Genomic DNA, 13,897 nt, shown 5'->3' with positions numbered 1-13,897 from the left:
GACGCTCATCGACGGCCCGACATCTATCGATGCCTAAAATCGGCTTGGTGTGTAAGGAGCTTAAGTCTTCTGGAGTTCATTGTCCAGCCCTCCACTGGGTCAAGCTGTTACCATGTATCGTCTCTAGTGGACTAAAGACTCTGGGTTTGGATCCAGAGTCATATTTCTCCCCATTATCTGATATAGAAGTGACTTATTCACTTAACCAATCCTAAACTAAAAGTAAATGAACCGAGGTGAAAACAGGTCCAGCATCATAAAATTGTCACTCAAATCTAAATCCGTGGTGATTATTTCCCCTCAGGGTTGTTTTGGCAGTTTCTGTGAGTCCACTAGACAGCGTCAGGGTTAGGCTCGTGCAGGCCGGTGCTGCTTGGATCATGTGAGCTCACAGCATGGGCCCTACATCGTACACAGCTATTTCTGTCAGTGTAAAATCATGAGAACCACTTTAACCAACACACGGCTGAGTAGAGGGCAGTATCTCAGCCGAGCAGCGCCAAGTCTGCGCCCTCCGCCTGCCTGCCTGCAGTCTGGCTTTATGTTCAAAATAAATTAGGTTATTTGTTTTTTAATTTGCTGTTTGTCCATTGGCTCTCAGACAGATGAGTGTTTGACTGGTAAAGCCGTGATAGGAGTGACAAAATCCCTCTGCAATGGCCTTTTGTGAGGAGGTGGAATGTCCAAACAAACACTTTCCCAGGGTGTGTGTGATTCAGACAGAGATCCCAATAGACTGAATGCTGCCTGCAATGCATTACTCACTGTGCTGAGCTGAATTACAATCACAATGTGTTATCAATTCTGCTAAAGTCTTATTCTATAATCCTTGGATTTTCAGGGAATTACAGGAAATGTTGCATAGCTTAGAATAATTAGCCTTGGTAATTATGGATTTCTCTTTGCCAAAAATCTGCGACGCAGTACATCATTAAAGGTGCAGCGCACAGAAAAAATAAAAACATTCCAGTAACATGTAACAATAGTAAAGAGCATTTCATTATTTTATAAATACTTCTTTCTTTATTTCAGTATACAAAATAACAGTATGTACATCCACACAAAAGTGGTTTACAAAATCCATGAGTTCAGCTCATATGCTCTGAAAAATAGAATATATTTTGAACTGCATGTGAGACATAAAGAGATAAGGCACCATTTCACAAAGCCCGTAATGCTCTTCTCTCAATCCACAGGGATGCAGGCACGTGAAGATCCACACAGGACGCATGGTGAGAGTCCAAAACAACAACCACAAAAATGTTCCATGATTGAAAGTACTTGAAGTTCCCTTTGTGTTCCTTTTCCCCCTATTGTCCATTGCTGCGGAGGAAAACAGTTGTAATAGTACCTAAAGAAAAGTACCCCGCGGATCCTTTAGAGTTTAGACCCTTTCCGTGGAGTGAAGCCAAACAATTCTGTTTAGTGAAGGGAGAAGAAAATCCCTCTCCTCCAGCATAAAATCCAATATTATTTCTTTTTATTAGATATATAATAAAATAGAGACTTTCAACATCCCTCTCAGGGGGACTCATAATCATTAACAAGAAAAAGGAAATACCCAGGAGGACGGCGGTCTTCACGTAAACTGGCACTGCAGCCACGTCCAGGTTTGTGAAGCAGAAAGCTTAGAAGCCCAGTTGGCACTTTGGAGATTCGATACAAAAATGATACTGACACAAGAAGAGACCACTTCTTGTTGAGATACACATGCTAAAGCTTAAGACAAAAGTAAGCTTCTTGGTATTGTAGTGCTTTGGTTCATCTTGAGCCTCGGTGCTGCCGGCACTCATTTGCAGACGTATCTCTCCACGATGCGCTCGCACTTCTTGCAGGTGACGTAGCAGCACCAGTGGTACTTGCAGTGGCAGCGCTCCACCAGCTTCTCCGTGTACGGGTTGTAGCCACGGCCGCAGCACATCAGGTCACAGCTGTCACTGCCCAGGGACGTCTTGTTACACTGTCTGAAATGAGCATAGACAAAGAGGGAACATGTTAAGTTAGAAATGATAGCTGCGCTGTTACACAGAGCGGGACAGGAAATCATTCCTGCTGCGATAACTCTGTTTAACCAATCAGCTGGCAGAGAACTCACTGCTCCTCTTTTGATAACTGGACTTTTCTTCACACTTTACATTTATATTTAATTGATATGCCATACATTGCACACTTAATGTAAATAATATCTTACTTTTAAATTGTGTTAGCTGTAATTTGGCGCTTCATAGTGTTTATTTGTCTGACAGTCTACAGATTTATATCTTTCAGGGTCAACTGGTATATATCTTACTTTTATATATATATATGTTTTCTGTTTAATTTTCTTTTTTGAGATGTTTCTATTTGATGTTTGTTTATTTTCTTTCCTTTTTATTTTTCAAATGATGTGCAATGTCTTTGTAAAACAATGCATGCTGCTGTGACGAAAACCTTTCCCATTTTGGGATCATAAAGTATTATCTTATCTTATATAATGTTTTAGCTTCAAAAAGAGGAGAAAAAGGAGGTTACATTCTATTTTCAGTTTGGTTTCAGACCTAAGACAATACGTTTACAGCTTCTTTCTGAATGATTTTGCACAGAGCACACAATAGTCCTTTAAAAGTGCTTGACCGTCCCGTGTGCCTCGACCCTTTTGGGCAGTGGATTCTTGGGAGCGTCCCCTTTCAGAAGCCTAAAGCATTTTGAATGAGCGGAGAATAGCCCCGCCATAAATCACACTGAATACACGGCGCTGCCCTCCCTTTCTTTCTGCATTGTTTTATGATGGCAGAGTGTTAATGACCAGCATGGGGAGGGAGACACTGCTGCGGGAGTGGAGGAGGAGGAGGAGGAGGAGGAGGGACAGGGACAGGCCTCACTAAGAGTGTAAGACAGGTCATCGGTGGGAGCTGGAAAGAGAGCCCACACAGTTATGTTTTGTCAGGAGCGTGATCGCGTTATATCACTGATGTGCTGTAAGTGGAGAAAGAGCACAGGACTGTTCATTCCGCAGCTCACATCTGCTGCTTTAGGTAATGTAATTCAAGACCACAGCACAGGCTTCAATAGCAGGTCTCTTCCCAGGGCCGTGACACTTTTCTTACCAGTGATCACATTATATCTATTAGGAACGGCTGCTAAGATTAACTCTGGCTGTCCCAGATTCTCTCGTTGTATGTCCCGCTCTCGGGTCCTGTGCATGCGCCACAGCTAACAACGTATAGAGGAGAGGTCAATTCAAGTTGAAAACTGATGAACCTCTCCTCAAGGGGAAGTTTAAGAATCCCTTGATACGATCGGTCTAGACATGTATGGTAACTATAAGGGCCAGAGAGCGCGGACCTTCCCTATAAGGCTGTTTACAATAAGGGGAAATTATGTTTGTGGGGACCATGATTCAGAACCATGCCAACATTGAATGCGTTCTTCCTTGGTCCATGGACCATCTACCAGGTTTCATGAAATTTGGGCCTGTGCGTTTCCCCTACTCCTGCTGACAAACAGCCAACAAACCAAGCTGAAAACATCACCTTGTTGGCAGCAGTAATAATTGGTGTCCAGGCACGTACACTCACTCTTACATCAGTGTCACACGTTCACGTAATCACAGCAGCAAAGCGGGTGCCTCATGATTTGGCAGGAGCACAATGTCGCAGTCTGTGTGTGGCTGCTGCGTTATCAGGCTGCACACACACTGTGAGTGTTCTTGACATGGCGCATGTCTTCTGGTTATCTGTAGTGTGGCCTATGGCTGAGGGACAGTTGATATGACAGTCATATGATTCATGACATTTACAATATATGCATAATTTAGTGGAGCTTTCTTACTCGACTAGTAGGTGGCATACTAAAATACATGTGGGTGTGCAACACTTTATTCTGAGAGATTCCGGTTAAGCAAACAGATGATCAGTGCGGGCCAGCCAGGGACACAACCTGTCATTCCTTGCAAAATAGTTATGGAAAATTGTGCCATATTCCAGATCTGCGCCTGAGTCAGACCCTCAGACATGTGGGCTCCCTTCTGCCCACTAACTTCTCACAGAGCTCCAACCAGCGGCACGCAACACTGTCCCAACTCAAACATCAGAGCTGAACGGTGTAAATAAACCTTTATCTGCAGCCGTCCATTTCCCCTTTTGTGTGGCCCTCTCCAATCGATATCAGCTCGAGTGCACTCAGTCCTAAGAATAACGCCATTAGTCATTAGATAGCGGGACAACGACTCAGTGCCTTTTCCCTCACACATGCTCAGACAGGCTGCAGACGGAGCGCTCTCAGGGCCGCTGCCTTTATCAGCCAGCCTGAAACTCTGCGGGCCACCAGGCAGGATGCCACTTCACAGAGTCAACATCCTGGATGACATTCAGGATTGGTAGTCTCCTATAGTCAGCTTTACGGGTATGTGAATGATACAAGTCGTGCTAATAAACCTAACACCAGAGAACTATCACTCTCTTTCTCTCACAGTCACACCAATCAGGCCGGGGGATTACATGTTGCATAATCAGGATGCAAAAACCGAACTAACTTTATTTACTTAGAGTTACATAAAACCAAAAAGTCTGACTACTGTTATAACAAAAATGTAAACATGGGGAATCCTGGCCGGACTACAATGTTGCAATTCGTTTTAAAATAACAATAGGCTACATGCTCACAACTTTTCTCACAACGAGTGAAACAAGTCCGGAGTTAAACTTTTAGTTGCTGGAAATTTCACAATCATTTTACGATGGAGAAAAGGAAACCAAAATCTCTGTTTTATTTAAGCTATTTTGTTGTCCACTACTCAGTATAGGTAGGAATACTGCCTGAATTTACTTTGAATTAAAATAGTTTTCATTCTCATTATGTTGTGGCTTTGGAGCCAGTCGTAAAATGTCTGCTTGATATGTATGATATTTATTTTCTATTGCGTTGATTGCATTTAATTTGATATTGATGTCAGCCAAAAGTAAGGGGAACAGGTTACATTCCTTCTTTATTGTGTGTACTGATTAAACTTGTTTACAGGTTATTAGTCATTTGAACCGTAATCGTTTTAAAGCAACCCTCCCAACGCTCCACACGCTGATGTCTCACCTGTCCTGCGTGCCGATAGAGCCCAGTTTCTCGCTCTGAGTGCAGAAGTCTGAGGAGCTCTGCAGGTACACCAGCTCGTTGTCCCTCACCGGCCGGATGTCGATGTCTTTGGGGACCAGCTGCTTGCGGGTTCCCAGGGGCCGGTGAACCACTTTGGTGGCAGACAAGTACTTGATCTTCAGGTCCATGGCGATCTCCCTCAGGTCCTGCAGGCCCCTCCAGCAGGTCCTGATGGAGCAGGAGCCGGACACCCCGTGACATTTACACTTCATCACCAGCGCGTCTCGCAGGGCCTGAGGAGGTGAGACAGAGCTTCATCTAGGGATCCACATTCACACAAATCAAATCAGGAAGAAATATAGAAGTAGGGTGGGTATGGAATTACAGTGTTCATTTATTTTGTGTAGCCACAGGAACACCTGCATGCATATGGTTTTGCATCAGTCCATGGTCCCAGAAAACTCCAAAAAACATATCATTTAACAAAACATAAATATTATTATATTGCTATTAATTTATTTAATGTTCTATATTAAACTCACAATGCCTAGTCCTGGTGTCAATATTGAATCCCAGAGTGAATATTGCCTTTTATTACAAAGAGACTGGACTCTCATTAGTTATAAGAGTCCAGGAATAACCTCATCATATCCCCTAAAGAGGGAGACAGCTCCTTCCATGCTTATAAGGTTCAGAAAGTCCTCTATTCATTGATTTCCTTTGAAACTGTTTGTCTTTCTAATTTTAGATTTCATGAGAATGATGCCTTTTGTTCAAAGACATTTGAGGGTTACACATTTTGCCACATTGCTAACCTGTCTCCCGACTTCGCTGTTGTGGAGGTGCATCAGTTTGTTGGCGTGGGAGCCGGCACGCTTCATCTTCATGGGCGCGTCAGAGAACTTTGAGCCCATGATCAGACCGTAGTGCAGGTTGTCAGCGCACCCCCCCCAGCGGTAGCCGGGCTCTGGGATCTGTGCGGGGATGGGCCCACACGTGCACTGCCGCAGGTCTCCAGTGGTGCACGCCCGCGCTATGGTGTGGCTGATGGTGGCTGCGGACAGCGCGTACACAAACGCAGCCTCTCTGGTTCCTGAGGGCAGGACAGAAACACACATTTTATATCTGTACAAAAATAAGCCCCATCCTGCAAACTGAGAGTGACATCAAAGTTATTCATAGATCTTTTTTTGTTGAATGCTAACACACAAATTATAGTCAGAGGTCACTAGCAGTTATTTAGTTATATTAGGTTTGCTACCAAAAAAAAAGAGCAAATTCTTATAATTTACTGAGCTAGTGAATATTTGTCTTTATTGCTTTACAACATTTCTTTGAACAATGTATCGATTGTTAAAATACTTTAAGTGTATAAGGGTCAGCTTTGACTGATATTGGTTACCATTCAAACCAAGCAAATAAAAACATTTATAGACAATTGTTAAACCACTTATTTTGTATGATCCACTTCTTTGAAATTAATTGATCTGCTATTTCCCTCTTAGTGTTCTACTGTCTTGGTGAAAAACAAAACAAATTGAGTGCACAATTGTAACGATCAAACGCAGTCCATCACTGTCCGCTGTGACCAGACTGAGCCCTGATGGATTGGAGGTGATGTGCGTACGCAGAAAGCACATGTTAAAGGCAGAGGAGCAACTGGAAGTAAGGGGGAAGTCATGAATGACCACCGTGGGCTGGTTAGATCAAAGCCCCCGCTACACAGAGATGAGCCATTTCCTGTTCAGACTTTTCATTTGGCAAATGGCAGCCATGTCCCTTCTGAGAGCGCTGCACACCCACTAACCCTAACCCAGAAACGGTCTCCGGCTGACTTTTTGGCAAAAGAAGCAGCCTGAAGTCAGACTGCAACGCAAACAGGCGTGCAGTCGGATAATGCTTCAGATTACAGAAATAAGCCAATTTGATATCATACAGAATATACACGTTTTGTATGTCTTCTCAAATAACAGTTGAGTCCATGTCTCTGGTAAAGGCCGGCCAGGGAAATTGAATAATTCATCCGGCAGTCTAAAAGTTGAAAGACGAGGCCACATATCATCTTAAAACCTGAGATCCTCTTTGCGAAGGACATCATTCTTCATTCAAAAAGCATGTATTAACATGCATTAGCATACAGATACATCTAGTTCAGCGTCTGAGGGCCGACACCACTAGAGGCTCGAGGGTCATTTCACAAGTTACTGTAAACAGAACTCAATTAATGCTTCATGAGCTGAGATCGGTTATTCACTGAATGTCAGGAATTACTCCTGTGGGTAAAATCTTTGGAAACAACAATGTCTGCGCTGTCATTCCAAACGGTGAATGATCATACCTCGTTCGAGGTCTGGCCGATACTTCTGGGCATCGATTGGGATGTCAATGGAGGAGCAGTTCCAGCGCATGTCAGAAAACGTCTTCTGACACGTCTTCTTGACCTCCCGTGCGGCGGTGACGATGGTCTGCATGAGCTCCAGGTTGCCGCGACACAGCTGGGCCTGTGAGGACACCATGCCCGGCAGCAGCTTACAGTGCTGGGTCTGGTTGATGTGGAGAGATGCAGGGGCGTGTGATATCGACCTGAGCACAAAGAGGAGCTGTGGGTCAGTATGCATTATACAACACATGACAGGGAGCTCACTTTTTTTGTTTCATCAAGATAAAAGAATCACGATTATGGGAAACTGTACGTTTCAGTTACAGTTGTGTGATAGCAATTTCACACACATTTCAAGCCTATGAGAAACATCCGATCAAACACTTGAAACAGATAATATTTCAGGAGGGGAAATATTTTGGCGGAGAACCATCTTATCACGTGTAAATCCCAAAAGAAACGATAAGTGACACGTTCTTGGCGCAGCACTTTTCTTTTTCTTAAAGCACAGAAGATGTCTATAGATATTCCCAAAATATAAAAAACAGAAAATCAGATCAGCAGTCTGATGAGAAACTATGATCCTTCTATATTTGCTTTTTCCACCACAGTAAGCACTGCCCTCGGTGGCCTCAGTTTGACATGAATCATATGTTTACAGACTATTAAAGGGAGCACACATTCGAGTTAAACATTTAAAACTGATTAAGTATTAACTTAACAGAGAGACCGCAGGTCCGCTCTGATCTCTCCTTTCTGAACTGTTGAGAGTTCGTGAGAACCAGGCAGCGCCGCCTGCACCTTGGCCTGTTTTGCATTAGGGGCCAAGGGGCCGCCACTCTGTGCCCAATGATAAGCTGTGACTCCAGTGGGCCGGGGGTAACCCGGCACTCACAGGTGTTTACAGCCGCATCTGTTTTGCATTGCACCGCCGTGCATTATCAGGACTGTAAGAGCTTAGATTTAGCACATGCCATCCCTGCTCTCATGGGTACATCTGCTTAAGTCTTCCCACTGTGAGCGTTACAACCACTCACTCTGATAAGAGGCCGTGGATATTGTGTTTTCACAGTGCTCAGACATAAGGCTCAGGGATAGAAACTCTGATAAAGAGACACGCAGCAGAACACGCAAACAACGAAAGGGTTTATAGGAATACCAAACAATAACATGTATAACTTCAACACAAAAATAGACACTTGGTAACTTGACAGACTTTCCAGAAATATGGTGAAATTATTGTTTACTTTAACCATAAAGACAGCGTGGAGAAATCAACATTTGTGTCAACATGTAGGCTCTGCAGCGCACTATTTTTACACAGATTGAGGCCTAACTAGACTACACACACTGGGCTGTCTGCGCCACCATGACGCCTGTCATCTCCATCTTATTCCACTCTTATCTTATTATTACTATACAGCAGGGGCACAAGTGATCTGAGATTTTGAAGCCACACCATCTCCTTTTACTGAAGCCGCAATAGAGTTAATAAAACAAAAAGGTTTCCCTTCATAATTTGAGGAACTGTCAATCTAATGTCCCCTTTATCAGATACATGTACAGAACCTATCCTCTCCCTCCATCAGGAGCAACCCGAGGAATTTTGGGGCCCATTTTAAAGCTGCCACAGGCCCTCCCTTCCATAAAACATGCAGAAAAGAGCATATATCGCATATCTACCTTACGTCATCTGTTTGGAGATTGTTTGAATGTAAAAGCAGAATAAGACGGCGCCACTCCTCGGAATACTTACAGCCATTTGATGCCCGAGCAGACCTGAGACAGCAGCAGAGCCGTGAGCACACCGAGAGGCAGGACATGAGAGCTGCTCCTCATGGTGGGACGCTTCACACAGGACACACAAAGGGCTACTGGGCTTCTCGACTCAGACTCAAAAGTCAGCTCTCATGGCACGACCTCCTCCTCTAAACCCTGTAAAGAATAAAACATTAATTACGGCTTTGCAATGCCACAACATGCCAGTTCTAACATTTCCAGTATACTTTCTAGATTTGCTGAGCAAAATAAAAACAAAGAATCGTTGTGAAAGCCTGTGTGTGAGCTCTGACATACATGGTTATTTATTACCAAATCAAATCCTGTGGCAGAAAGATCGAATGAAGGAATGTTATTTTAGTTCTACGTCAGCAATCTCAAACATTACGCATACAATGAGTAAGGAATAATTAAAGGAAAAAAATTGAAATAAGTGGAATAGTCGTGTTTTGCAAGAAATACTTTTTTTACACTTTTGTAAGCATGCAAACACCCTTTTAACAACATCCGTGGTATTGCAGCTCCTTTTACACGAGGACAAATAAAAACTTTCAGGACAAAGAAATCTGAACGAGGTCTGTAGGAAATGTTTGCTACAGATTGTGTAAATCAGCGCTGACTTTCCTCAGGGAGTTGGAAATGATTGACTGTTGTTTTGTAGCCACATAATTCTATAATATACAGCAATAAAGTCATAGGTGATTGTTGAATTTAATATCCCATTGTTGGGGCATGAGGTTTAAATGAATATTCCATACCAAGGGGTAACTTATTACCCAACATACACCACTGGCGTCAAACTTTCGGTATCACTCGACCAGCCATATTTAGTGAGAAATCAATTTTAATAGGGTTTCAACATATTTAAAGAACACTTTACATCACAAAACACTTACACTGATTTATATTAGCCTATATATTTTTTAATCAATTGAAAATGTTTTTGAGAAGAACATTTGGCGGGCCATCTTTGGCCCCCGGGCCCCACTTTGGGCAGCCCTGTTTGATACAATCTCCAGTACTTCTGCTTTACTTTGAGGCTGAAACACTACAGTGTGTTTTCCTCTAAATAAGCTCGCTGGTCAGTGTAATTAAATTGACCCTGTTTCACATGGACAAATGTAAAGAATTTGAGCTGGAGTGTAATCCGCGCACTAACCTTCAGTCAGCGCATCAGAGGCATTATCTGATAAGGTAGTGAGCTGTTGATAAGAAATCTCTTTGAAGAGAGCTTAAGCTGAGAGCATTAAAACTGCTGATAGCGACCTTTCAGAGATCCAGTTCCGCTGATTGGCGGAGACGCGTTCGAAACTGTGATAATAATTATTCAAACTCGACCAACACCTTTCCAAGCAACAGGATTCTGACCTGTAAACTACAATGATAAAAGAATGCATATACCTTGGATTACAGTATTTCCTGCGTATTTACAGCGTTTTCCACCGCTTTGCGTGATATCTGTTAACAGAAATCACGGCCTCAAGTGGATTAACTGTTTAAATGTACATCTGGCCGAAGAGGGCTAAATGGGAGCTCCTGTTTCCCCTGAAAGATAAAGGCTGATAGCCTCACACACTCAAACACACCCTGCGATGTGTGTGCCTCACCGAGCCGAGATAAGCAGCGCAGGGCGCGCGGAGGACTCCCGGTACACCGAGCAGGATCTCATTCGTGCAGATTCACTAACAAGGTCTGAGAGAGATGCTTCTATCATAACCTGTGACAATGCTGCCTGCCAATCTGCTTATGAAGAAATACATGTTATCTTTAGACCTCAGCCTTAAGGAGCAGCATGCGCAAAAGTTGGGAAATCTGAACACTTTTATGATTTTAAAAACAATAAAGTTTGATTTGATACAATTTTGTTCCGATGTACAAATCTTCCCACAATTTTCCCAGCAAATAACTCATACACAGCCAAACAATCAGCTTTGTAATCACTCCATGATAGGAAACTCTAACTCTATCTCATGAGCAAAGACACACGAACTTCAGCCAAACAGTTTCAGCTCACCTTCTGCCGCTCAGCAAGGAACAAAAGCAGACAGGAACAAAGTCTCAGCAGCTCGGAATATCCTTTGGACAGTTTCAGTCTGATGCATGAGTAAAATCCAGTGTAGGGGGGTAGCATATGTCCGGACAGGTACGCATGGTGTGTGTCGGGAGTGGTGCCGCGGAGTGTGTGAGTGCAGACAGAGAGTGAGGCTGGGTGGGGGCAGACTCAGCTTTAAAGAAGCCCCCCCTGCCCTGCTTTGATCTCACTGCTGATGTCAGACCTGCATTAGCATAAGAAAGCACCGGGACCACAGCATACTCGGAAATACTTCAAGTATGCAGTTGGATTGAAATCCTAGAGAAAATACTCTGGAACAGAATAATAATATCCCCAGAGGAAGTGAGTTATTGTGTGCCTGTGATGACGTTATGGTCCACACACTGACCTGACTTTAATGGCATTTCTTTAGCTGCTTAGGTATCATACTCTCATAAAATACCATTAAAGATTCCTGAAGTTCTCCAAGGACACTGAAGAGACCTTATCACTTAAGGAGTAGCACATACTCTCATGTCACCTATTAAGTCATATAAAAGTCTGGAAATATCAGTGTATGATATAGGTTCAAAATATAAAACCCTAATAAGTTTGAACCTTTATGGTTTATTGGAATTATTTGAAGTCACTTTGGATGAAAACGTCAGCTAAATGTTGTGTAATGAAAAGAAATGTAATGGACTTGATTAGACTAATATTTCGAAAAAGAAAATGCCACTGTTATTCTTAGTTTTACAATCTTCCTTAGAAATAGTTACTGTCTTTTTACATCAAAAATATTAGGCCTATATATATAATTTTTATGAAACAAGGAAGTCACATATTGTTTTTTGAACAACACAATGAGGCATTCATGTAATGTAACTTATTTCATATTCAATTCTTAAGACACTATACACAATACCACTATTGTGCAAAACACTGAATAAGACATAGATCATTGAATCATTCTACTACAATTACTGAGATGATCCGTGCCTCGTGCTTTTCATCCAAATCCATTCAGAAACAATGTTTAACCTTCAGATGCTGTTGCATCCCGTACCTCTTTTGTTCATCGGACCAACATGAAATTGCTGTGGTGAAACTCTGCGCTGCCTCAGTAAGCACATTGCCTTGTTCCATACAGCTTTATAAAAGTCAACTTTCAAGCAAATGTCATAATCACACACTTTTATCTTCATTCAAATAAAATTTAGTATTTAATAAAGATGAATCCGACATTTGAATAAATTCTATGTGGAAGAGTGGACATGCCCTAAATTCACTACGGCTTTGTCTAATTTTTTATTTGAATACCATGAAAAGTTACAATGTGCTGTAACACGGGATATTTTGGTACACACATAAATGCAATCCAAAATGTGCTTTTCCATTTCTTTCAATATAGAACCTTCTCAAAGTGACATTGTTTTCCTGCACTGGCTTTAGTTTTCCCTTAAATATGAAGCGCTGGGTAAGTGAACCGCTGCAGGGCCAGCTGGTGGGGGGGGAACGTTTGGTTCCCTGAGAGTCCGCTGCTCAGCGCTCACACTGAGCTGCGGTCCCGACCCTGACCCTGCTTCTGGGTCGGGGTCCCGGCGGTCCTCCTGCGGCCGGTTAGGTGTTTGTCCTGCCGTCTCTGGACACTTTGACAGACCACAACAAACCTCTTCCTCTGGGGACACAAGGAGTCTGATCATTTATTCTGCTAACTCAAATGTTCATTGTAAAGTGTATACATTATATATAGTATACAATTGAACCATTGCCTTTAAATACATGTATTGTGTCAACAGATTTCACATAACTGTATTAGGTTAGTTGAAAGCAATAATATTAATTAATTAAACTTAATATTATTGCAACTAACCTAATACAGTTATGGGAAATCCGTTGACATGATACATTTAATTAAAGTGAACATTTCAGTTTTTCAGTGTGTTGTATTCAATGTTTACATTTTGTGAGTTTGACAGGCTGGACAAGCATAATGTATGCTGCCTTTTATTCTGTATATTTGTATATTTATATTGTGTATTCAATATATATACTCTATAGATATCCTTCATTATTGATATATTTATATATATATTCACAGTTTTGCGTATTTTGTATTTTGTATATCTTATGCACATGGTCTACGTATTGTTTTTTATTTACCTCTAATTCATGTGCAATGTCTTATCTGTGGTGCTGTGACTAAAACATGTGTCAATTGAGAGATGTCCTCTCTTGAATCTGTTGGGTTACACTCAGTATGATGTGTTCCAGTTCATGTGTGTTACATGGCAGTGCGTTGGGAGTGGGCACGGGTCGGGGTGTGTGTGGAGCCCGTCTACAAAAGAGTTTTAACACTCAGGCTCTCCATTCCTGAACTTGGATCAACACACAACTCCTTCATCTTCACATCTCAGCGTCCAAGCAACACACAGAGGGGGTGGGGGGGGGGGGGGGTCTTCTGAGGGAGACAGGAGTACAGGATAATGAAAGAACTCATGTCACATAACAGCTGAATCACAGCCGAGTTATGATCCGTAATCCATGTTTAGGGTCGAACCCATCTTTCCGGAGATAATGTTACAATGTTCCCTTTAGCTGTGACCAAGATCACATTTTGACATGGGGGGGGGGGGGGG

The 13,897-nt window shown here is 42.5% G+C and overlaps 1 protein-coding gene across 1 annotated transcript; it reads right to left on the bottom strand.

Moving 5' to 3' along the window:
- Positions 1-1,006: 1,006 nt before the first annotated feature.
- Positions 1,007-12,984, bottom strand: wnt11 (wingless-type MMTV integration site family, member 11). The gene is made up of 6 exons (XM_079649357.1): positions 11,241-12,984; positions 9,204-9,382; positions 7,406-7,650; positions 5,883-6,160; positions 5,068-5,360; positions 1,007-1,964 (listed from the first exon to the last, which is right to left on the bottom strand). The coding sequence occupies exons 2-6, from the start codon at positions 9,284-9,286 to the stop codon at positions 1,790-1,792; spliced, it is 1,074 nt and encodes a 357-aa protein (XP_079505483.1). The 5' UTR covers positions 9,287-9,382; positions 11,241-12,984; the 3' UTR covers positions 1,007-1,789.
- Between the last annotated feature and the right edge of the window lie 913 nt (positions 12,985-13,897).

This window comes from Notothenia rossii (assembly GCF_949606895.1).
Source record: "Notothenia rossii genome assembly, chromosome: 9".
In the NCBI taxonomy this organism is placed as follows: domain Eukaryota; kingdom Metazoa; phylum Chordata; class Actinopteri; order Perciformes; family Nototheniidae; genus Notothenia; species Notothenia rossii.
This window is presented reverse-complemented; position numbering and strand designations above follow the sequence as displayed.

Excerpts from the sequence above, each read along its gene's own strand:
- wnt11 (XM_079649357.1), bottom strand. The coding sequence starts at position 9,286 with ATGAGGAGCAGCTCTCATGTCCTGCCTCTCGGTGTGCTCACGGCTCTG. Across the intron at positions 7,651-9,203 it reads TGCTCGGGCATCAAATGGCT|GTCGATATCACACGCCCCTG; the intron begins GTAAGTATTCCG and ends CTTTGTGCTCAG. Across the intron at positions 1,965-5,067 it reads TCTATCGGCACGCAGGACAG|ACAGTGTAACAAGACGTCCC; the intron begins GTGAGACATCAG and ends TGCTCATTTCAG.